The 26,877-nt window shown below is 38.7% G+C and overlaps 1 protein-coding gene across 3 annotated transcripts in view; it reads right to left on the bottom strand.

Annotated features, from left to right (window-relative positions):
- nrm (neuromusculin) overlaps positions 1-26,877 on the bottom strand; it is a 176,618-nt gene that overhangs the window by 11,406 nt on the left and 138,335 nt on the right. For all 3 annotated transcript variants that reach the window (XM_088031039.1, XM_088031036.1, XM_088031037.1), the window contains exons 4-6: positions 26,318-26,485; positions 4,409-4,573; positions 1,603-1,799 (exon numbers count right to left, since the gene is read on the bottom strand). In XM_088031039.1, the coding sequence (XP_087887165.1) occupies positions 1,603-1,799; positions 4,409-4,573; positions 26,318-26,485 (530 nt within the window). The remainder of the gene's footprint in view (positions 1-1,602; positions 1,800-4,408; positions 4,574-26,317; positions 26,486-26,877) is intronic.

Below are 26,877 nucleotides of genomic sequence, written 5' to 3' on the forward strand. Positions count from 1 at the left end.
GGATGCGAGAAAAACGTTCTACCATTTGTTGGCGAATGGTTTTAGACGGGATGTAGGACATCCGATTAGTTATTATGACATCCTTTTTACTGTCAGCGCAAGGATAAATCCAAACGTAAAAGGAGTAGGTAGTCGAAAATAATGATGCAAACTTTATTATAGTGAATAAGCCGGAAAAGCTTCGACATTTTATTTTTACTAATTTATTGGGTTCGGTCTGCATTTTACTTGACGGGAGTTTGGTTAAGCAAACACTAAAATATTTTTGCAATATTGATATTCATTTTGTTCAAACTGTAATTCCGCGTTTCTCGATTGATTGGAATAGACAGAATCTCGTTGTGAACAAGCGTTTAATAATTCAGCTTCAATTACGCCCAATTCGTACTTCAAAAATAGAGCTTTAATTAATGTACAACGATGCATCGTCATTTCCAGTATTCTGTACGTTCGCATTTTCATTTCTAGCACAGATGAAGGAAGACGGAAAAAAGCCGTAACGCTAAGAGGGTATTTAGTTTCCATCCGTTTCCGCAAGCTTGATGCATGATAAAGATTAGCGGGCGGGCGAGAGATGTCTCCAGATATGACTTATGAGTTTATCTGATGCTAAAAATTAAGAATTGTTTCTCGTCCGCGATTCCTACGCCCGTATCTTTTAATTTAAGTCAGATTTTATCTGCTAGTCGGAATAATATTTTTAGCGTCTTTTCAACACTTTTTAAACGACATTTATTGTGAGATTTCTTGGAAGGATGAGCCAGAGTGAGCTGTATGTATAAAATCTGAAAAGACAGAACTTTCTTTCGTACAAGTTTTACTTTATTAAAAGTTACAATCAATTATTATTAAAGGAACAGATGGGAGAACTGGGTAGAATTTCATTTCCTGTCGGGATTTTTTAATATTTAGTTGAGGAAAAATTCGAACGGGCACCCCGGCGCATCCACCAAAAGTGGAAAATCTTTACTTTTGTTTCACTTTACTAGTACAGTTCACGACGCTTTGAAATTGACAAACCGAGAAACAGACCTTTGAAGTCCCTATTATTTTCTACCGGTACCAGATTGTTACTTTGTTTGTTTATTAGCATGGCAATTCCATATTCTTGGAAGGACAATATATTATCTTTGATTTACGAGCTGCGGTTTTGCAATAACTTGTAATGGTAACATAGTACGTTTTATTTCACATAAAACTCGATTTATGGTGCTTTTAAATTATATCCAAAACAACATCACAATAGCTTGAACGTCTGTCTATGAAATTGCTGTACCAGAGCGCTTAAATGGACAACATGATACTCCTGTTTTTTATCTCCTTGGAAATTGTTACCGAGTAGCTAACTAACTAATCTCGAAGTTCTATCAGCAAAAAGAAGAAAACTCGAAATTAGCAGTTAATCAATATTAATCAGTGTTCAGTAATAGAGCTGAATAGGGAAACTTTTCTACCATGCATTTATTATTGATTACAGTGGCACAAACTGAGATATAATTCAACTCTCCCTAGACTTAATAATTGGTACTAACTGAAACTTTCTAGAAACGTCAAAGATTAACGAGTTACCGATCATATTTACCGAATCGATTCCACACTTACATTTTCCTGGTAAATGGTCCGGATCTCGATCCCTCTGCTGTTGTTGGTTTTTAGCGGGACCTCTGTTGAGTCCGTCGAGTTGTACCAATCCACTTCGGCGATGGGTCGTGCTCCAAAGACTTGGCATAACAATGAGACGATGGTTCCTTGGGTTACATGACCGTTGACGCCGGTCAACTCTATCGCCGTTGGACTCACTGCAAATTAAATGTAATCCTATTATACGAGACGTGCAGAGAAACTAGAATTATATCAGATTTTTTCGGAATTTACAACGGAGGAAGCCGTTCGTGGCTTGATTGCTGACCAGGCGCATCTTGATGGTGTTTTAATCTTTATTTGCTCTGATAAGACACGTTTCTCTGAGACGCTCGTGATATTTCGCGTGTCGAACGGGGTTTATGGCTCATTCAACGTAATTTTGCGATAAGACTGATACAATCAAATTAATCCCGAAAATAAACAGCAATGAATGCCACATGCAACAACTTTCAAGATAAATTCTAATGACTCTATTAAAAAAATAGGTATAAAATTCCTAGAATCAACTTGATGGTAAGTTTAGATTTTTTAATAAAATTTTTACTGTCAATTAAGACAAAAGCCCCGGCGCCCTCGTTAGTTCCTGTCGTAAAAATGTGTCCCAGTGAGGTTTTGGTAATAATCTCGGCATTGTTCTTTATTCAGTGCGTCGACCAAGCAACAGAGGACGCAAGATGATGAGGTTAAACATCGAACCGCGTGACACGAAATGTAAAGCCACCACTTGGCGCTGAAGAGGGTAATTTCGAAGCACGCCACCTTCTTACTTTAAGTATCTCGATTCCATGGCCGTTTTAATTAAACGTAAAGCTGAAAATACATTCATACACTTAAGAAGCTGTGTCACGAACATTCACTGCGACTACGTTTACGAAAACGATTTAATTTAAGGGGGTGAGAAAAAATAACAGGACGCTTTTATCGCCTGAAGCGCGAAAAATTAGGGGACTGGCATGCGATAAAATCGTCTGTTTATAATATCGACGGAATTTTACAAAAAATCGGGAATTTTTAATACTTAATTTGCAACGTACTCCCTCGACGATTCGGATAACTCCATAAAAGATTAGGTAATTGGGCGAAACATTGGAGTATTACCAGTACCATGGGAAATCTAAAGGCGGCTTGATTTAGTTTAGAGGATTTTTACTTGCGCGATTTCGCGTCGATAACGGGCGATTAACTCGAAAAAATTGCGCCTTTGTTTTCTTTGCTGATGGGGACCTAAGAGGGCTTTTGCTTTGTTTTACAGCGGACCCGTTCCGATTAAAAATTGAACAAATATTTTCATAATAAAAAGTGGCCTTGGTAAGCTTTAACCCAGAACGGCGATTGCCATTCTTCAATTTTTCTTTTAAAGAGCATTGCAAATAGATGAAGTCGAAAAATCGAGTCTGGCTAATTACCGGGTTGCAGAAATGGGTACTGCGGAAAGCTTGAGAAACCGCAATTGTAAAGTTTATTGAGTGGTGTCCTTTACAAGTGCATGCTGACACTGATCTATGCATAATTTCCCGAGAAGCGATTAATACCACTCCTATGCCAATACTATTACGTTTTTGAAGCAAATTTTCTCTCATTAAGTTTAATGAGAGTTAAGTGAGATGTTATAAAGGTGCAATTGTTGCGTTTTTTAAAATTTGAAAAGGAATTTTCAAGAAAAAATGACGAAAATTAGTTTTTGATGGAGCTAAACGAACTTATGAATCGGAATCAGGAGACTGTTGTGCTTTAGAAACGACTTTCCACTTTTCCAGTGCGATTTTTTTCCAAAATTTGGTAATAATAATAATTGCTACTTTCGAAAATGATTAGATAAAGACAGCACAAGCTTTGTTTAACCAATTTCCGCAATTGAAAACACATTATAATAGCGATTTTTGGGCAACAGCCAAAATCAATTTAATATTTCAGACTCAGGTGGGCTACCTTAACGACATGTCAATCGAATCCTTTGTTCTGATGTAACCTGAGTTGTCAATCACCCTCTTTGTTATCTTAATTTTCAATAACTGATGCAAAACTGACAGTGTTATAACTCTAGTGCGGTCGTGTCATGCGAAAATCAGTTTCAGATTTCCCAAACCGTAGTTTGGACATAGGTGGAGTATTATTTCAAAGTTTAGTCGTGGAACAACCAACGTAAGCCATACAAGAGCTAAAAACTTCATAATTAAAATTGCGAATTAATTACTCCTTCCAGTCATATGTTAAGCTTTGCGAATACGTTTTCATTAGTTAGAAAACAGGATAGAGCAGTCACGACGACAGTTTATAGTCGCAGGCGTCCACATAGTCCTTTATTGTTCTTGAAATGGTCAACCAGTTTCCTGTACATATCCTTTAACTTTATAGAACAATAACGAAACATTTCGGCAATAATACTGTGCTACTTGGGACATTAATGAAATTATTAAATTCTAAAGGAACTCGTGAACGAGCTTTTAAAAGCAGTAGCTCTTCCACTAGACAGGCGGTCATGTGAACGGCACAGGCGTAATTGAGCGATAACAGTAGCCACTAAAACCGATAAAATTTAGGGTGTCAAAATTTCTAACCGAATTATGAAGTTTTGCGTTTACCTTAACGTCTCGTTTCTAGCTCAAAAACGATAAAAATAGGCCAACTTCGCCTCGCTTGAGATTCCCATTTATAACGACGATATTTCAATCGAAACATATAGAAAAAAAAATAGAACGAAGCAGGCGAACACGCAGAGATGAGAACTCAATTAGCGTACTTTTTCATATGTACACAAGCCTACCTTTAACAGGAAGAGTAACTCCTCGGGTGATCGGTTCGTCCAAAGCTTGGCTCTCCACTTTGCATTCAAAACGGGCGTTGAGATCACCTCTTGTAAGTGTCAACTTCAGTTCGGATATCCCCGTACCGGTACCATCGCTTCCAACGCTCCGTGCTGAATAAGAAGCTGGAATAAAGCGAACAGATTTAATAAAATTACAACAAAATATGCGGTAATACAATTTTCAAATCGTGTGGAATCGAAACTCCTTTCTTAAATGTTTTGGAATTAACCCTTAACACAAAGCGAGCGCGGCTGAAAAACTAAATGGCTCGAAAAAAATCGCAGCTGAATGATTTTTTTGTGTGGGAATTCAATCAATCGTTGCTCTTTTGGAAAGGAAATTTCCGGATCGTTTTTTATACGTCGGGGAATATTGAAATGTTGGCAATTTTCATTAAAACAGGAATTGAATGAGTGGTAAATGTATTAGTACAAAGTTTCTCCAGAGTGCTGAGTCGATAAAACTTGAATGTTATGACGCCAAGATGTGGATGACGATGCGCATTTAGAACAACGAAATACATTGTTAATATTTACTTAATTAAGGCAGACGGGAGTTGGTGGTAATTTCTACTTAACACTGATTCGAATTAGAGGGTTGAACAAATCCTCGTAATTATCAAGAATAGATAAAATGGTTAAACTTGAACACTTTACGGTTTGGACGGTAGACACCTGAAATTAATAAAATAGAGACAGTATATCGTCTTATCGAAGACCTATAAAGTTTGTTCAGGTGTTCCTGTACCTTGACGACATTACGCCAAGTTTTCCCATAATAAACAATGTTGCTAACATTCTCATTTGGTTGTAACTTTAGTTGACAGCTTCAGTGCACTTAATGAGCAGCGGCACTGTCTGTTTTACCTACCAACAACATGACAGTGTTTTCCTGGTCCTTTTTGCTCGTTTTTTTCTGTGGTATCTAACTTTTGTTACTTGCTAGTCGTAAATCAGCCGAGCGTTGAATAATTTCAAGGAGCATCAAATTCCAGATTTTATTAAAGACGTAGCAAGACGGTGGCAATAAATAGCAATCTTAATCCTCCTTGGCAACACAAAATTTTCAGGCAATAACTGTTTTTCATGTAAAACCCATTTTACGAGGTTAAACACACATTTATAAAGCCGTCGAACATGAATCAAGACGGTGGTTTTTCTGTCGGAATTCACATTCCACAAATTGGAGATCGGTGAAGTTCAGTGCGTTCATCGCTGAGATTAATTCGTGTTGAACATTGGTATTCTAATAACACGATCGGTATCCAGTTACATAATGCATGGACAAGTCCTGCGACCTGGAGCGATGTGCTTTGGATGGATTTATGTTAAGCCGCATTTCGCGCCTTGTTTACGTCGCATGAAGGGAAATACCAAACAAAAAATCGGAGAAATTTGCTACAAAGTGACATTCGTGTTGTTCCGTTTTAATAAATTTAATAGGTCGGATGGCAGTAGCTGTCGCGTTCTTTTATTTTGGCAGTAAACTTTCCTACAGTGGTTTTGTTTTAATGTCACGGAGTCTTTCACATAGACGAGACTTTATTTTCACTGGCAATAGCATGATTGGTTTTGTCCAACTCGTACGAGTCCGACGTCAGTTATAGTTTTTCCATTGTATCGGTTTCTATTGTGGATTTCCCGGCTGACAGTTCTATTAAATAAATGTATCAAGAGAATCATAAAATCGCATCCAATTTTTCCTAATAAACTTCTCGAGATCCCCTAATCTATTGTTAAAAACAGACAGATAACATGATGCAATGGATAATTACCACTCTTTGATGCAGGCGCGCTCGACGATTTTTCATTAAAGAAAACAACTGAAAAGGAAAATTATTGTTCTTTGATGCGATATACAATTACAAATTTGTAAACGAAGTGCTTAAGCGAAAACTGTAGTTTGAATACAATTTTTCTTCCAAATGAGGTGTTCATCCGAGCGGTGATAATCAGCAAAGCGGAGATGATTATTTCTATGCAGGCGAAAACTGTTTCTGCGAATAAAAATCTTTTCGCAACAAAAAAACTATCTAATAATGAATTAATGAAGCAAGTTTCGGAACACCCGGAGTGTTGCAACAATTTTATTTAATCAACAATACAAACAAAGACCTCTAGAGACGAATGGTTACAATAACAATTAAACATTTTGGTCCAAGCCCATTTTAAAATTTGTACCCATGACATTTAGAAGGAATCGGGTTTTATTCGGGAATTTTTATTTCAAATTAAAATCCATTGTCGGTGTCCGAAAATATAACAGTATTACACTAGACAACCCGATTTAAACTTTTTTAGGTTTTTTGGTGATGAAAATTTCGAAAATTTTTCTTTGTTTTTCTACAAATTTTGGCCTACGATTGTTAAAAGCGTGTGGAAAAAAGTCTGGTCAGCAAATATCAGTTTTTAGTTACAGTTATTATCAGATAAGAACATATACAGAATTTGATAGAAATTTAAAAAAAATGTTTTTTAACAATCGCTAGATAAAGACATTTCGATTGTTATTTTAATTTCGAAATAACATTGTTTGAGACCAAAGTGCGTAAAAGTGACATAAGAATGCGTAAAAGTATGTCATTTTGACAGAAATTGATAGATTTTAAAACATACAATGGTGGTCACAGAATCTTGAACAGAATTGTCATTTGATTGTCAAAGTTTCTAAACCAGGCTTTACGGAGGACGTTTGTTTATAACCAAACTTTTAATTTTTGATTCAATTGTCATTTTGACATTTTAGCAATAATAAAACCACTCGACTCCAAAACTCTTCGCAGTGACCAAGTGTTGTAGGGCAAAACCAATTCTGGCTTCCTTGTGGCGGCACATCAATTGTTATTGGTGGCATATCGCAGAAATACGTTTTTAAAATTTGTTTGACTTTTGTATTAACGTCAATCATAATGACAATAAAGCTAGGATTACATCAAGACTTTTTGAAATGACAGGAAAGTACTGTCCAAGATTCTGTGTCCACCATAATATAACGCCGATTTTTTAAATTTCAACCGTTGAATCTGAGTAAAAACTCAGATTTTTTATGATTGATTTCGCACCCAAAACTGCGGATATTCTGTCAAATAAAGTGTCATTTTCAAAGTAATTGTCAGAGCTGTCACTTGAAGTATTTATTGTTAAATTTTGTAACTTGCGGCGATTGTAGAAAAAATCTTGTTTCTTACTCGTGCAAAATCGACGAGTAGTGCGTAAAATATTATTATTTGCAATTTGTCTCTCGTTGCAAAATCTCGAAATTAGTATTGTTCTTAAATTTCATTATTTAGCGTTTAAATTGTTAGAATTATAAAATGGAAAATTCATATTCGTAAATTCTAAATTTAAGAACGAGAAGATTAAGCCTATATCATGTAACAATGTTTGTTGTACTGTTGCTTTTGCAGCAGTTACCATTTTAATATAAAAATAAAGATTTATTTTTAGTAGCTACAATATGACACGAGAAATGTTCCATGGAAATAATAACGTTTATATGTTTCTCCTTTTATCAAAATGCAACTTGACATTCAATTAGTGTAGAAACAGAAGTGGAAAGTGTGATTTTCTTAAATGTACGGCAAAGTCGTAGGAGAACGTACAAAATAAAATTTCATTGCATTGTTATTAAATATAGAAATCATTTGAACAAGAACTATGGGATGATTGCATTGTTATTATCGGAAAAGCATAAGCCACTTGTTGCAACACTCTTATCCTCAATGTCAGATGCAAGAAATCCTTTGAAATATTGACGTTTGGGTTTTCGTCGTTTCATTTTTCATATATTTCCCTCGTAGTCGACGTGCAATTTCTAAGATATCAAATTGAGTACACTAAGATACTTTGAAAGTCCTAGATACGTGTGTAACATACAGCATGCACAAAAATTATATGCTCTTGCCGCTTCAACGAATACAAATAGAGTACAGTGTCACTACTGGTTACGTAAGTTTTACGACTTTGTCTCAGGTGTTTTGCTCTCTTAAACCAACAATTGATTTGTCATTTTCCTCATCAATATCCTTTGCTCCCTCTTCTTGAATGAAGATATAGGCATGCACAAACACTCCATTCCTCCATCTCCGGGCGTCTGGAACGACTTCCATCATTCAGGGTCAAGAGGAAATTGAGTCCGGCATCCAGAGGCTTATCCGGTAGGAGGACGGTACGAGCCAAGACGTCCTTAGATTTATATCTGGACAGTCAGGATGCGAGCTTTAAACGAAATGGACACTTGCTTTTCTCGCTTGGAAGGCTTATGGAGGCCGTATCAGTTACGGCGTGAACGACGACTAGCCTTATGGGAGCACGTAAAATGAGAAGCTATTTTTTTACAGGATACGAGGAATAACTAAGCTCCACTCCTAATCAGACAACAGCCTGATCCTATCTCCAAACAAAAACACACATTTCACACCAGTTTACACAATTTATTTTATGTGCGCCGTGGGGTTATTCGGTTGAATTAATTTTTTTATAGGGGGAAACGAACACCGTTTTTAGAATGTGGTTATTAAAACAAAAAGAGAAAAAGATTTCAGTAAAAGCATGATTTCTTTAGCGGGGATTTTTATCTGTCTTGCCGTTCTAAAGGGTTACAATTGTGCGATAACAATAAGTTTCGCAATATCCTTCCATTCCCTATAGAAAATATGATTTAATATTTTTAGGGATTCCTAATTTGTGACTTATTAACATAGGATTTAAGTCCACGTGTTTTTTGCCTTGCGGAAATAAATCTACTCATAAAAGTCCGAAATATCCAGTTCTCCTTCCGTTTTTGTATCGTGTGATTCATTAAATTTCCATTCTGGGTAGGCCGTGTATTTTGGACGTGCGTTGACTTCTTGTTTGATAACTAGCAAATCTCGCAAATATTAAGCCGAAACTAGTGTAATGGTGTTAGTTACGACATGAATTTTTTTTTCAAAGACAACTGCGAATGGAGATTTAATGAATCACACAATATTAATAATAAATGTAAATGCCACATTTATTCATTTTTAGCTTTTGTGTTTTATCCCAAGTACTGACCGTAGTATACTTTCGTAATTTGAACAGAAACATGACATACGATATTTAGCTTATTTCAAAAGTCAAAAGTTTTAATCATATCATGTGTAGTTATTATCTTTTCATTTGCAGGAAGTGCATTTCTAATATTCTTGTTTACTCTTATTTTACGGTTTCAGTCTACGTTTATCAATTTACAACCCTTGAGAGAACTGGCGTTTCATTTGATTATCATAAACAATCCACATTAATGCCCAACTGTGTGGTTATTAATCCCATTTGCGACGATAATGAATTAATATATATGCACACGTAATTCTCCAGAATGTTACTTATAAGTTAGCAGTCGTCATAAAATCCAGAATGACGTCGAAATTGTTTATGAGTTTGCTTATATTAAGCGACTTTAAAGCTCTTTGCGTTGCTGATAGACGGTGAACAAACTAATTACGTGACACTTACGAGAAATTAAAGATATCTGGCGTTCATGAATTTTAATTAAATTTACGAAGTAAAAGCACACATTGTAAGAATTTGTCGTGTACGTGGACGTGTGAATCGGTATCAATTTTGTATGGTTTGCTAAATTAATAATTCACGTGAAACTGCATTGAAAATGTGCTTTGATAAAAATTTATTGAGAACAAGAGTGAATAAATAAAAATCAATAAATTCTTGTCTTTCAAAAAGAATGTTAAAACAAAGCCAATTCTCGTCTCAAACTCGCGGTAGAACGTCAATCTAACGTCGCAAAAGAGAAAGATTTTCGCAAAATCTATTAATACAACCGCCCAAATTGAGCAACCCCTTCAATTTTACATCATCGCTCCCGACTTTATTGACATTGTAGAATCACCAGTGATGTAAAAATCGATGTGATAATTATTAGTCAACTCGTTCTCGGCCTCCATAATTTTTAATAAAGGCCCATCAATTTTTAAATTTAATAATAGTCAACCCAACGTCAAAATTTCATCTCGCCCCTATTTAATTCGAACGCTAATTATGAAAGACGATAACTGGGTCGTATTTGCCATCGAATCAGTTTAAGCTAACAATGTAAACATGGGTCATTAAACATGACCCACGGCGCAGCCCTGAACATTTTATCTTGTTGTGACACATATTTAGGGGTTAAATATTTGACAAGGGCATTGCATTTTATTAGGGTAGGAGTGGATGTGGCGTCGGCCGCAATTAAACACTGACGCAGTTATTTCGTTTATATTAGAGTCGAAAGCGCCCATTCTGAATCCGCCTTAATTTCCGTATTTTAACAACACGGCTACAATAATTATGTACACGTATAAAACGGCCAAGTGCTAACAAATCATGGAGATAGCCTAGATAATATCGGCACCATGCATGTGCATTTTTACGATTTCACATGAAATTGTAATTTTTATGAGAGAGTTACGACACTGGATGGTGCTACGGCCAATGGAAAGGATTAGATTTTACGCGGGAGGAATATTTTTACAAGCTATGAAGCTTGTTTTATATTACGTTTATGTTATGCCAGTTTTAATCGGTTTTCATGACGGCAGAGCAGCAGGAATTTGACATCTTTTCTCACAAAGCATTGTCTAAAATTTATGATTGTATTATGACCTAGTCTGGCTGAAATGAGCAAACCACGAAAATTAACTCGAACAAAAATTAAAAACTTGATTAAAATACCAATTGCTCTTTACATTTTAATTATGTTGCAGAATAAACAGAGTACATCGGAATTTTTAAATAAATTATTTCTGCGATACTAAATAAATTAAGAGATTTTAGTACACTTTATTAATGTAAAAGGAAGTTCAATTAGGGTAAAATTTTCCGGGTAAGATTGTTAATTGAGAAAATCTAAAATTTTCAGTTTCAAGCGGCATGTAGAACTAAGTAGGATGGATCGAACAGAATCAGTGGAAATTTGGCGCAAGACCGATGAAATAATACGAAGCTTGAATGTCTGGGTACGTAAAGCATTACAATTTCTGTCAAGATTAGGTTCAGCATATTGTGCGCCTACATGTTATTAGATTCGATTCTTTGGTGGAGGCACGTTTTCGCTCTTTTTTTACACTGCGGCTTTTCCATGCAAAGCTAATATCCTCCCCATTGTGGACCAAGTATATTATTACATGTACAAGCGTTCGCAAGGCCGTATACGTGAAGATCATTTACACAGCGTCGCTATCCATGCACTTTATCCACAATAACAATTCCTTTTTTAGCTTTCAGCGCTTCCACTTAAACAACAAAACTCTATTTTCACTGCTGAGTAAGTAATTAACCTAAGTCTTGTATAAATACCCAAATGGGGACACCTTTATAGTCGGGTAAGGTCAATATTCCATTACGGACGTATTTTGCAGTGGTCATTAGCAGGAGTACACTTGCATTAAAGGTTTTACTGCTTGGGGGTAGCTTGTTCGAAAGATTTAACATAAAGTGGGTGATCATTATGGGAAACTAACTTTCCTGCAAGATCAGGCATAAATACAGATCAGCACAATTGTTAAACGTGCTAATGTAAAGTTGTGATAAATGCCGGGTCTTATTAGTAACTGTATGCGGAATTTTAGAGCTATGACTTATTTCTAAGATAAATGAACAAAAACCTAAACATACATGAGGCAAAGCTCAAGTTGTGCGCTGTTTACATTTTCCGTTCTAATTTAATGGGATGTTTACATCACAGACCACCATGTTCAGAATCCTCCACATTATGTTAGCCTAAAGTTATGCAAAAAAGGAATGTCTATGTTCATTTCGGAGGTAGCTAAAATATTCTAACATGACTCAACAACATAGCACAGGGTCCCATAGTTATTTTTTTTCTATTTCTTTGAGATTTATGTTATACATATTAATCGTCACCACAATGTTGCAGTTCCCATGTAATTAGTAAATGAAACATACAGAACAAGAGATAATCAGTATTATTATGAAAACAGTACCGCAAATATCACAGTTCTATTCAATGAATTGAAAACGCATGTTGCTAGAAATTACTGCATTGTAACCTACAAACTGAATCAGCTGCAACGGAAATTTCGATTAGACATATCGTTGCAAAGTTTGAAGGAAGTCCTTCTGTCTGAGAGAACAAAGCATTCGAACATAGAAAATATTTGTTAATTTCTACAAACCCGGCGCATCCACCAAATCAGTTTTAGAAATAGTAGACATTTATCCAGATGGGCGTTTTACTGAGGATAAAAGCACCTACCAGATCAATGCATTTTAGTAATCACATTAACATAAATTGCAAAAGGGGATATTTAAAATATAGAGTGCATGGAATATTTTTAATAGCGCTCGAAAAGGCTAATTAAACGAGTGAAATATCTATTTCGGTGGAATAATTCCACGTTTAAAATTCATAGCAAAGCACCTCATTAAAGCGTCCCATAAAACGAAGTAATATGTTGGCGTTTAATCTATAGTTGCATCGTAAAATAGCAATGGGTAAATCGCAAACTCAATGTCCATGCAGTTATTGGCTGAAGTAATCTTGCAGCTGCACTTAAACCCTTTTCATTGTTAAGGAAATGACACCTACGTCATTGGAAAATACTGCTGAGCGATCAATCCCAGATGAAGATATCCACTACAAAACCAGTTATTTTTGGCGCGCACGTAATCAGACTCCGGAGATTAAACGTCGAAAAGGAAAGAATCGCTTCGATCAAATTCACCCCCCCGAGCGACTTCTTCATTAGCACCGTTTGCTGTAATTTCATGTAAAAGGCTAATAAGAGCGCAGGCCGATGGGCCCAATCAGTCCTAACCCAATTCTTCCATCTGAAAGGAGCAATATACGTGCACATGCAATCTGATTGAAGTCAACAATAGCCCTCCGGACTAAGTCCCCGGTGACTTAACTCACCTACCGGACCATTCCGGGTCCTATACTTTAATTTGGAGCCCAATTACGTCGGCAGATCCATTCAGAAGGTTTTAAGTGAAATGGCTATTCTTTGTGAATGCCGCTGAAAGGAAAAGTGCCCTTGTCGCTTTTTATTATCCGTATGATTCAGTTTTTTCCGGTTCCGGTTATGACACGGCCGTCAGAATGTTTCCTTGTCATAAAGTGTACGCCATAAATTGCGGGCCTGTCGTAAACAAAAGTATTGAAATTTTTGTATCAATATTTATGGCTGATCTACATGGAATAATGAGTTTGCTCGCTCACACTGTAGGGAGGACATCATTTTTTAATCGACACGTCATGGTCATTGGTTAGAAATTCCATCAAACAGCAATAAATTAGTAGGATCACGGAAAACCCGTACAACTGAATCTTTGTAAAAATTTGATTATATCCCTATTTATGCTAATGAAATTTTAATTGATCTCGAGACTGTTCCGACCTTCACAATATTGCTTAATTTTGATAATGCAAGAAAAAAGGCAAAAGTCCCGACAACTTTTAAAATCGAATTAGGATCATTTTAATTGTTCCAGCTTTTTTCCCCAGAGCAATTAAATTTGTCTTAATCCTAAAATTCATTTTAGCGTTCGGTAAAGTTAAATTTGTGCTGTTTCTGCCATTTAAACTTTCGCTTAAGAAAATTCGATTTGAGACCGTCTGTTAATTACTTCCTTAATTGCAATGGATAGCTCATGTCGTTAGTAGGTGTAAAAAATGCATCAGCTGAACCAGAATCTTGGTCTCGAGTGAACGAAATGTAATCAAGGATATCAGTAAAAAACGAGCCCAATAAAAACCACGATAAAGGAAGATGAATATATCGGTAGGTGCTATGAGAAAAGGATATAGTCGGGTTAAAATAGCGGGAAAAGACAAGGAAGACGTGCCGGCCCGATATTGGACACACAAATTGCGCGATAAAAACAGAATAGATTGCTAAATCGAAGGAGGATGAAAAAATAAGACCTTCATACGTGAGCGGAATATCCAGAGACCGCGCCATTTTCCGATTGTATTTTCTGATGAATAAATATTTGAATATTGTGGACGGTCTGTCGATAATCCGGGAAAAATACAGAGAAGAATACAGTCTCAAACCGCCTTTTCCCAAAATTTTACGATTCAATTTTTTAACAGTTTTGAAGTTTAATCTACAATGCGGTGACACAAAAAAGAGCTTGATAATCTATTCCCTTTGTGCTTCTAAAACTCTAAAGCCACCAATTAATATACCCGCTGGCGTTTCCATCATCATCATATAACAGTCCTCAATAATTTACGGTGCATCATCTAATTTTTAAATTCTGCTTCTATTTACTTAATTTAATTTTGCTAGTTTTTGTCAAACGTTTGCTTAATTGGTACAAACCGATTTCAAAGGAATAAACAGAACAGGTGTATTGGCAAATTGCTTACTAGGTAGGAAATCTCTACAGTTTTATAGAAGCTGCATTCGGAGATTTTTGTTCTGTTTTCAATATCGTCGCTCGGATTTTTATTCAGTGGAAACAGCTGTTTGTAAATTTCTTGTTTGCTTAACAGATCTTGAGACGAGTTTGTGTTGCGTCCACCTTTTGAGTCTCATTTGGCTTATAAATAAAAGTATTCTATATAGTTTAAAGTCTGGAATATAATTAACTCTTTTTAAAGTTAAATGTAACCGCAGCGCAATTCCAAATGTTGTTTTTGGCTTTTACCTTTTAATTGCTAAAAGCCAAATGAATTTTTCCATTAGCCTAAATTAAAAGTTAGTGTCAATCAGAACTTCGCATTATTTTGTTTGCAAACAGCTAAATGGATTAATTTAGATTGAATTTCTCAAAAAACTGCGACACATATTTTTAATGATACTGTCCTGACAAGCGGTGTAGAATTTTTCGTCTAAAAGTTGTCACCTTTGTCTCCACGCACTAAAATAAAATTAACCGCCAACCCTTATTACGCTGACGCACCACGAAATCTCTGTTATCCTTTTTTCGATAACTCTATTAGGATGGTGCGGTTCAGTGACTGCAGCCAATATTTAGGTGAGTGCGTTCCGTCTGGATCATTACTAACGCAAGAAGACAAAAAAGCAAAACAACTGAAAGAATTGGAATCTAAATGAAGCGCACACAATGAATTCAGTCTTCCTGCAAACAAGAAGAGCAAAAAAAAACGAAATAATAAAATCTTTTTTCTTCGGAGGGCGTTTGCGGTGTTTTTGCCGGTTCGCGCGACATCACAGCTTGAGGTTTATTGTTAGTTTTTCACGCATTTCCACGGTTTCCGGCTTTTCTTCTGTTTCCTGGACTGAAAGTGCTTGGTGCTAATACTTTCGACAAACTTGAGCGAAGTTTGCCTCCGGATGGACTGCACTCGCTCCTACTTCATTTAATTCCAGCAAATATTTGAAAAGGAATGGTTTAATGGGTGTTCGAGGATAATTAGCAAACGAGTCCGACTCGAAAATTTACACCAGAATTTTTGGTCCGGCTATCTTTGGGGTGTTTGTTTCAATATTCTCTCTGATTACATGATCAAAACCAATCTCTAGTCATAATTACTAATTCAATATTCACCTTTAATTAAATTGTAGATAGAAGTGCCTTGTTTTGTCCTGAGTGAGCACAGCTGCATCGGTTTCACCAACAATCGAACCTCTTCAACTTTATAAAGTTAAGATTGCGTTTGTACAGTTTAATTCGTGTGTTTTGTTGAGGTTTGGAACGTTTGTTCCAGATAGTACGAGAGCAATTTCAATAAATTGGATTACTTATTTTTAGAAAAAGGATGGACCCTGTGATTCCTAAATATCGACGAAGGATTGTAGTCGAGAAGAGGAGCTGAGAGTTTTCTTACAAAGGACTTTGCCGATACCTTGTTTTCGTTTCAAAGTGGTATTGAACAGTTCATCGCGTAATTTGTTCACCGCCGCCGGTCTAGACACTTCTTCATACTTGGATGCGGGTTTTGTAGTTTTGTTCTCAAGTGCAACTGTGTTCTCTGACGTTGACTCATTTTTACAAAAAAGTGGAAAAGTGCAGTGATAGCAGTTAAAAATTGCTACAAAAAATTCTACTGTGCAATAGTATAGTTTCTAAAATTGATCTCAATCGCTGTTTGCTTTTTAAATCTGTTATTATCAGAATACAGTTCAATTCTACCTTTTTTTATAAAAAGGGAGTATCAGAAAATTCATTTTTATAGCTTCTATTGCGACACATTTACATATTTTTTCAGGTAGAGTTCATTATTTAAAGGTAGTTGCCTTCGGGGGCTCACGTCTTAAATATTTATAAAGAAACGATGTGGGATGGAACCCGGCGTTTTTCCTTTTGTAGAAATATTACAAGATGTTTTTTCGTACAGTTGAAATTTAAGCACGAACTGAAAGAGTTAATTGCGTAAAAAATCCTTGCAGCAATTTTACATCTGAAGCCGAATCAGTTTCAGGCTTAATTAACGTTGAGCAACAAACTTCTGAAATGAATTTTTTAAAATAAGTCTGCTGGATTTCATGTTTTCGTTGAACACCTGTGGTAATTAGGACCGATATCCAAGCAAACTTTTGCGAACATTAGTTTTTAAGTTATTACGTTTTTGCCTGCTCCATTGTTATCGGAAAATCCGGAGAGAAATTCATCAGAGTCCTTGTCATTTCCTCGTTCTTAAGGTCGTTTTTATCGCTCCGACTGCAATTTCCCATATCAAGATGTCATAAAAAGCCAGTAAAAAGAGCTGCCACGCGCAGACCACCGGAATTATCCAAAATAGTTATTTGTTCGAGTGGTTATTTATGTGGCGCAAAAAATCTCATTTCCGTTGTTCATGTGTTTTATTTCTTCTAATTCATCGCTGAGATTGGTTTATGTGGCAATTATCTGACATCATGCAATCAGTAATCTTAGGCAGTGATCTATCCTTTCGTGCGTAGTATTTCCCACTCAATAAATTCTGTGGTAAATTTATGACTCAATTTATGGCGAATCAAAGCCTGTCGAAGGAACTATAAGATCATCTTGGCCGATAAACGCCGTCTGTTAGACGATGAAGTTATTGGGCCTAAGTGGAACGTCAGTGGCGTCATTAGGGGAAAACGGCGTGAAAGAGGAACGCGCACTCCGGGCGCAATGAGCTTTCCGTACCGAGACAAGAGAGCTGCAACGCAAAATCCAAGGACTCAAGCTTTGACAAATAACTCCGAGAAAATTCTATAATTTTTGTTTTCATTTCCTCAGCTCGTTCCTCAGTGTGCTCACCGCCAATCTACCATGAAACGCTGTTATCCTGAGTAAACCGTCCACAACTTAAACCGAATTAACATGACCTCGCTTAAGATGACCTCGGTTCAATTCCAAATTAACGGTCAGCTTTACCTCCTGACGTATTTATGGAGGAAGTTTCTAACCAGATTTCCTGTACTTATTAACCGGACACCCTTTCGAGTTTCAACTTTATTTCAACTTGTACCTTTGCCGAATACACGAATTTTTGATGGTCCGAGTTCCAGGGCTTTACAGTATTAAAGTTACGCGTTCTCGCACGCATTTTGATGTGTTTATTAATATAGCAGACTTGACAGGAAAAGTAGATGAAGGCTAAGCTGCACGTACTTTTTATGTGAATTCGTGGACTGGTTTTTTCATCGTTATGAGCCACCGGAAGAGATTAAATCTCAAATATTTACAGAATTTGGGGAGAAAGTGCACGTACCCGCTTAGCAAATACCGGTAAAAGGGTAAATTTATTAAAACTTTTGTTTGCGCTTTTATTTAATGTAGACAAAAGAGGTGGGTTTCAATTAATTTCAGTTAATAGACTGTTGGGTTTATTTGGGTGATGGGGCTGCTAATAATGAAGCCAGGATGGAGCTTAGCTACACGTGGTTACACCATGGTCCGGTTTACAGACGCCAAATTGAATAATTAAATGAGATTAAATATTTAAATATTTATTCTCATTAAATCTGTAAACCGGACCAGGGTCCATTAATGTCATGTTGAAATATGACATGTAAACTGGCCCCACGTCTTGTAAATTGCTTCTATTTTTGATACTGTTACGAGAAGATTCTGGAAGCTTCGAGCGCCAGCGCTGGAACGTTCCGCTCTGCTCTAGAGCGAGCGATTCGTGGAATAATTCTTATTCATACGCGGAACTCCCGAATATTCTCGCAGCGCTCCAGCATTAGGCTAGTGGTAGGGGAATATCTGTATATAGGGGAGTAGTGATAGGATTGTAGATAGTCTAGTATTTGGAAATCCTGAAAAGTGTTGTAATTGTGAAGTACGAGAGTGTTCATAGTGCACAATAAAATTGTTATTGTTACAAGCGAGACTTTTGATTTTTTTCGGCCAACGTGACAACTGGTGTCAGAAAGTGGGATCCCGTCCAGCATTGTGATCGAGAAAATTCTGGAATTTTCGATCGGAAAATTCGTGACATTACCGGACTGTGACATTGTTACTTGATTGTGGACAATTTTTATGCCTGTTCAAACCAGACAGCAAGCCGCAGAAATGGAGGCGCTGCAAGAATTGATGGCTTCGATGATGGCGAAAATGGACACACAACAAAAATTGATTACGAATTTAGAAGAAAAAAGACAAAGAGAAAAACTGGAAGAAGAAGAACGAAGACAAAATGAAAAACATGAAACAGAAGAAAGAAGACAAAAAGAAGAAGAAGGAAGACAAAAAGAGAAACTAGAAGAGGAAGAAAGAAGACAAAGAGAGAAACTAGAAGAGGAAGAAAGAAGACAAAGAGAGAAACTAGAAGAGGAAGAAAGAAGACAAAGAGAGAAACTAGAAGAGGAAGAAAGAAGACAAAGAGAAAAACTAGAAGAGGAAGAAAGAAGACAAAGAGAGAATGCAGAAATCTTGAACCAGCTTAAAGATATGGAACAAAACATGAACGTAACTATTATGGTTAAAGTCGACGAAATTCAAAAAGAGGTAACAGAGCGGTTAGGAGGCGTTGAGGGAGAACTACAAGGCGTCAAAGAGGAAGTGAAAGATTTGGAGCGATTCAAACAGCAGGTGGAAGACGAGTTACTGCGCTTAAGGCGTCAAGTTCCAAATAGGACCGGCCTGACCACAACGAAAGAAATGAAACCCCCGACTTACGATGGGTCGACTTCACTGGATAATTACAAGCTGCAATTCGAAGTGGCGGCCAAACAAAATGGATGGTCGGAAGAAGAAAAATCCTCATTTCTGATAGTTTCCTTGAGAGGGGCGGCTCTGGACTTGCTAGAGACAATTCCAGGTCGAGACAAAGAGCGGTACGACCAGCTGATGGCAGCGTTAGAGGCCAGATTTGGAAACCAACACCTGCAGCAAGTATACGTCTCAGAGCTCAAGACGCGGCGGCAGAGAACTGGAGAGTCTCTGCAGGAATTTGAGGCAAGCGTCAAGCGCCTTGTTTTGCTCGCCTACCCTTCGGCTCCGGCGAATTTTGTGGAACAACTAGCTGTGGATACGTTCCTGCAAGGGATTCGAGATCCAGAAATACAAAGAACGGTCCGACTGGGCAGCTATCACTCCGCAAAAGAAGCTCTGGTGCGCGCTCTAGAGGTGGAAGCCGTTTTCAAGAGCTCTGTGAACGTCCCCGATTACCGACGAATTCGAGGTGTGGGTATTGACGAAGAAGAGGCAACACCTACCGCTTTCGTCACGAAAGCCGAGCTAAACGACATCCTCAAGGAAAACAGGGAGCTACGGATGGCACTGAAGCAGCGAACTAGCCAGACCTGCTATCGTTGCGGAAAACCAGGCCATTTTAAACGTGACTGTAGGGTTGTTCTTAGGAACGACCAGAACGGTCCCCAGTCACGTCCTCAGCAGTCGGAAAACTAAAGCCCAGCAGTGTCAAGGGGCACACACTGGCTGGGGAGAGCACAAGCCCCAAAGTTATTTCCGTTATGCGTTTGAAGAGGAATTTTGAGAGTTTGATAATTGAAGGAAGTGTGAATGGGAGAAAAGTGAAGATGACGGTCGACACCGGAGCCATGGTTTCCCTTGTGAGAAAGGACATGTTGGACAACAGGACATCTCTGGAAACAACGAGTGCTATTTTAAAAACAGTCACGGGAGATGTCGCCACAGTAAGTGCCGAGGCAGAGGTCACGGTCCAGTTGGGAGGTATGAAGTTTCGGCATCGGGTGCTGGTGGCAGGAATTGAGGATGAGATGATCCTGGGAATGGATGTTATTGGACGACATGGGATTTCCTTTAATCACAACGAGAAGATCCTCAAGATTGGAACCGAAAGCTTTGTGTTATCGACCCCAGAAGTAAAAGAAGATGGAGTGAAAGCGTTCGCCTGTGAAAATACTTGTGTGGATGGGAACAGCGAGAAAGTGATAAGTGTGCGTTTAGGAAGTAACTTTGGGAGCTGCGTTGGAATGATTGAACCAACTAGAGACATGACAAAACCAATTCTTGTTGGAAAGACACTAGTAAAAGTGACGAAAGAAATACCTGTGCGGGTGGCGAATATCAACCCTACTCCAGTCACGATCAAGAAGGGCGAACTAGTTGCTGTGTGTGTTCCGATCTCCAGAATAAGTGACGCACAGCCATCAAAGAAAAACGTGAAGACCGTGAAAAAGTTAAAGCTGGAGGTAGACACGAGTGACCTTTCTGAAGAAGAGGCTCTTAAAGCGCAGGCTTTCATCAAGAAGAATAAGGACGTGTTCGCCGTTGAGAATGAACCATTAGGAAGAACGAACATCGTTCAACACAGAATCAATACGGGCGACCATCAACCCATCAGACAGGCACCGAGAAGGTTACCGTGGGCGAAGCAAGAGCAGGCCGAACAGTTGGTAAAATCCATGCAAGAAGAAGGGATTATTGAAGAATCCAACAGTCCTTGGTCTTCGCCGGTTGTGCTTGTAACCAAGAAAGACGGTAGTACAAGATTCTGTGTGGATTACCGAAAACTCAACGATGTTACCAAGAAAGACAGTTTTCCATTACCCCGGATTGACGACACTCTCACAACTCTGTCGGGGTCGACGTGGTTCTCAACCTTAGACCTGAAGAGTGGATATTGGCAAGTGGGACTTCATCCCGAAGACAAGGAGAAGACAGCGTTTTCCACGGGAAGTGGCTTGTACCACTTTACGGTTATGCCTTTTGGGCTTTGCAATGCACCCGCTACATTCGAAAGACTAATGGAATGTGTGTTGCGTGGATTGACGTGGAAAACTTGTCTGGTTTATTTAGACGACGTTATGGTCATGGGTAAAAACTTCGATGAACACCTGAAGAACCTTCAAGAAGTGGTAGACCGGTTTAGGGGTGCCAATTTGAAACTTAATCCGAAAAAGTGCCATCTATTTCGGAAGAAAGTGGAGTTTCTGGGGCATACGGTGTCATCTGAAGGAATCAAGACCTGCGAAGATAAGATTCAGGCGATTAAGGAATGGCCCAGGCCCAAGGACAAGCACGATGTGAGAAGTTTTATTGGACTTTGCACGTATTATCGGCGGTTTGTAGAAGGTTTCGCCAACATTGCTGCACCTCTGCACAAACTAACGGAAGCAAAGGCATCATTCAACTGGACATCAGACTGCGAAAGCAGTTTCAAGCGGCTGAAGTTAGCTTTGTGCACTAGCCCGATTTTGAGCTACCCCAGGACTCGTGGAAAGTTCGTCTTGGACACAGATGCCAGTAACATCGGCATTGGAGCGGTGTTATCGCAGGTGCAGGATGGAGAAGAGAGAGTGATCGAGTATTACAGCAAAGTGTTGAGCAAGCAAGAGAGAAATTACTGCGCTACAAGAAAGGAATTGCTGGCCGTTGTAAAATCTGTAGAGCATTTCCACAAATACTTGTTTGGCCACGAGTTCTTGATAAGGACTGATCATGCTGCCCTCACGTGGTTACTACAGATGAAAGACGCCGAAGGACAAGTGGCTAGGTGGATTGAGCGGCTGCAGCAATACCACTTCAAAATCAAACATCGACCAGGAAAGCAACACAATAACGCTGACGCTCTCTCTAGAAGACCTTGCAAGGATTGCAAGCAGTGCGCGAAGATTGAAGGGCCATTGCCGATAAACAGGATGGTTATCGGTTGTGATGATGACTGGACTACGGAGAATCTTCGGAAGGATCAACAGGCGGACCAGGAAATTGGGCCACTGCTGGAGTGGAAGGAAGCGGATAATGGAAGGCCGCGTTGGGAAGATGTCTCGGAAAAGAGTCCAGGGTTGAAGGCGATGTGGGCGCAGTGGGACTCACTGCGAGTAGAAAATGGGGTACTGAAAAGGGCTTGGGAAAGCGCAGACGGGAAGAAAGTAACCTCCCAGTTACTAGTGCCCAAGAATAGAGTTCCCCAAGTACTCAAGGAGGTCCATGACGGAACATCAGGCGCTCACTTCGGAGTGAACAAAACCTTAAGTAAGATTAGGCAGCGGTATTACTGGGTTGGCTGCCGGGAAGATGTCGAACGATGGTGTAGGAGATGTTCAGTTTGTGGGGCGAGCAAGGGACCTCGAACGCGAACTAAAGGAGGCATGAAACAATACAACGTGGGAGCCCCGTTCGAGAGAATCGCTCTAGATGTGGCCGGGCCATTTCCAAAAACTGATGACGGCAACAAGTACATCTTGGTTGTGCAGGATTATTTCAGTAAATGGCCGGAAGCGTATGCCCTTCCCAACCAAGAAGCCACTACAGTAGCTCGAGTCCTAGTGGATAATTTCTTCAGCAGGTTTGGAGTTCCACTCGAAATGCATTCCGATCAAGGAAGGAATTTTGAGTCTGGCGTTTTTCAAGAGATGTGTAAGCTGCTGGGAATTAGGAAGACTCGAACCACACCCTTGCACCCGCAATCCGACGGCATGGTCGAGAGATTCAATCAGACGATGGAGGAACATCTGTCCAAGGTAGTGGAAGAGCACCAGAGGGATTGGGATCGTCGACTGCCCTTGTTTATGATGGCCTACAGAGCTGCCATTCATGAAACCACGGGAGAAACACCAGCGAAGATTGTGTTTGGAAGAGAGCTGCGTCTCCCTTGTGATCTTCTGCTTGGTTCGCCTGGGGCGGAGCGAAGGGAAGTACCGGAATTCGTCGACAACCTGAGGGAAACCCTACTGGATACACACCACCTTGTGAGGCAGAGGATCAAAATTGCTAGTGACAGAATGCGGTCCCGATATAATGTGACGGCTAATCATGAAGGATTCAACGAAGGAGACTTGGTGTGGTTATTCAACCCTCGACGAAAGAAGGGCCTATCTCCGAAGTTGACACCTACATGGGAGGGACCGTATAAGGTGATCAAGCGGATCAACGACGTGGTGTATCGGATCCAACGCAGCGCCCGTTCAAAGATGAAAGTGGTTCATCTAAATAGACTTTGTAAATATCACGGAGAATCAGGTGTTTGGTCTGATCGGGACGATCAGAACTAAGAGGGGGGCAGTGTTACGAGAAGATTCTGGAAGCTTCGAGCGCCAGCGCTGGAACGTTCCGCTCTGCTCTAGAGCGAGCGATTCGTGGAATAATTCTTATTCATACGCGGAACTCCCGAATATTCTCGCAGCGCTCCAGCATTAGGCTAGTGGTAGGGGAATATCTGTATATAGGGGAGTAGTGATAGGATTGTAGATAGTCTAGTATTTGGAAATCCTGAAAAGTGTTGTAATTGTGAAGTACGAGAGTGTTCATAGTGCACAATAAAATTGTTATTGTTACAAGCGAGACTTTTGATTTTTTCGGCCAACGTGACAATACGATATAATTGTTAACAGAATCTAAATCCATGTTCAATGCGAGTTTCCCGGGGAAACTTGTCGCCTTTTATCACTCATATTCAACAATAAAAAGGTGCGGAGTTTAATTCGGCTTAACTGTGAATCCGATTTCACGTCAAATTTTTTTCTTCGATTTTATTGCATTTGTGAGAAAATCTCCGCTGAGGATTTGTGGATTCAACAACTTGAGTTCTTTACAAATGTTTGTTACATCATTAAAATGCGATAGATAAATATTTACAATAAACTTGCTGCTTGAAACCTCGTTATGTGTCAGAAAGGAATTTATCTGCCATCAGGAACAATAAAAATTTAATTTTCGCAATTGTCCTTCACGTTTGCTGTCTAGTTTGGGAACCTTTTCCAGCATCCCTTTCTTTGCAGAACTCAGCTCTAATTTGCCTGTTGTAGAATCGCCTTTACGGCACCCCAACCACTCGAAATCCCTTTGTTCTTGCTTGTCCTGGCGGTGATTAGTTGAAAGGGGACCGTTGAAAAAACGGCGCCAAATCAAGCAGTTTAATCTCGTATTTCCGTTTAACTGTGTATTGTAATCGGGAGCTGGTTATAAATTTCTCGCTCGGCTGTACTAACTGAATTTGGTGCGGTCTAGGCGGACAAAAGGGCCCGAGTAAGCGGTAGGCGGTGCACGGGCCATAAATTCACTAAATACGTGTAAGATTAAACCACAAATCGCTGTTGTTTTACGGCTAATTCATTTATATCGATCGAGAACAGCCGACGCCACAACCGCAAGATCAAATTCTCTATAAAGTCGGCAGATCTCGTTCGGATTTCTAGAGTTGGAGGGACGGATATGGGGCAATTCGGGGAGGGCACGTTCTGCACCTCCGAGGCTCATAACCGACAATTTGGAGCCGATATCTGGGGCGTGTTATAATTTTCCGTGAATCACGTAAGGGCTTAACCCAAAAATTGTTAAGGTCCGGACAACCTAAATTATAGCGGTGTTAATCGATAGCAGGATGTATAGAACCAAATCCTCTGGATTTCTCTGGAATGTGCTGCAACGATGTTAAATCATCTCAATTCGCGCGCTCGCGGTAATTACGACTAATAAAAATTTATGCGGCCGGTGTAATAAACCAATTTCCGCCCGGAAGAAGTGCAGCTTTAGAGAGCAGACCCCTTTTGAAAAGGTTAGATCGGAGGGAGATAATTGTCAGTTAGCTTTATGGTCATGGTCTTCCCGATTTTCCTTCCTCACAAGCTAACTTCCTTCTTATTTACAGTTTCTATTTCGCCACAATCACATTCCGCCACATTCTGCCAGAATATACGATTTTAAGATTATCCCTAATGGCTAGAGATACCGAATCGGTAATGATATTTCAGCACTCCCTGAAATAAACAAAGTACGTTCCAGCCCATGTTTCAGCGTTTATACGCGCAACACTTCCAAAAAACGACCGCCATTATCGTTACACTTTTTCACTTTTAATCCATTAATTTAATCATGTACTCATATAAATGCTCCATTAAAAGCTCGCGTTAAATTGCAATATTTATCAGCTTTGAAAAATGTTGAAACGTACCGTGTAATTTTCTTATTCGATTTAAACTTTTCCTAATAGTATTAGCGACGTCTCCGCTTTTTTTCATCGCTCGTGACGGTTCCTGTCAAAATTTTCTTCATTAAGGCACAAACTTGGAATGCTTTTTGGTTTTCAACTTTTCGGTTTTTACGTGTTTTTAATTAGTTTTTCTTGTCAAAGTTTACTCGCTGGGTTGAAATTAAAACGAATGCTGCGTCTTTTAGGTGCTTAATGAATTAAATTTAGAACTTGAGGCGAATGTTTTTGTTTTGCGCCACGGGGCGCTGGACCCTAACACAATTGCTTTCTTTTCAATCCTGACAAAAAAGACAAATAAAACCGTACATTTAAAAAAATGCGATTTTAAAAATAAAAATTGTATAAAAGCAAAGAAAAAGCGCTGAGTAGGTACTTATCTCATATTTCTCTCGTATCAAATTATTCCAAAAATTACATTTATTAAAATTTTTATTATCGTAAATGGCCTCCGGTGTATCATACATATTAAAATATATTTTAAATTTGTTTAGGTCAAAACTTTTCAAACACGGAAGTTTTAATACGATGAACTTTTGCATTACTCCCTCTAGACTGCTCGTACATAAAAAACTCACCTCTGTTCATAAGCTGGGTGCCATTATACCACGAAACTGTAGGTATCGGCTTTCCTCCTGGAGCTTTACACGACAGCACCACTTCATCGCCTTCATTTTTCTCCTCTAAATTCGATGATTCGTTTACTTCTTTATTATTGTAGCTCAAAATCACGTCCGTGGGTTTGACTGAAACAAAAGTATTAATTACAATTTGAGATCTATGCAGAATTTCAATTAACTGGTAATTATAAATTACGCTCGTGTTTGATCGGTAATTTTAGTTCTAATTTCTGGTAGTGACGTTTGAAAGTTTGTTATTGGGAAGTGTGAGAGCGCATATAAATTCATTTCTATTATTGAAATGTACTGCAGTTAAAATAGTGCGAAAATAATTTATTTGAAATGTCGCAAGTACTAGTTGCAAAATGGCGTGAGTTACGTAAAGTTAATCAATCATCAGCAGGCGCCTGGAATGGGTGCAAAGTGTTCGATCAACGCCCAATTTCATGGCAAGAAACCGCACGGTTCATTGAACAACCACTAGTTATAAATTAGTGTTAATTGTAGATCTTTAATCA

The sequence above is a fragment of the Gnatocerus cornutus genome, chromosome 2 (assembly GCF_029298725.1).
Source record: "Gnatocerus cornutus isolate USDA-ARS CGAHR chromosome 2, icGnaCorn1.1, whole genome shotgun sequence".
Classification (NCBI taxonomy): Eukaryota; Metazoa; Arthropoda; class Insecta; order Coleoptera; family Tenebrionidae; genus Gnatocerus; species Gnatocerus cornutus.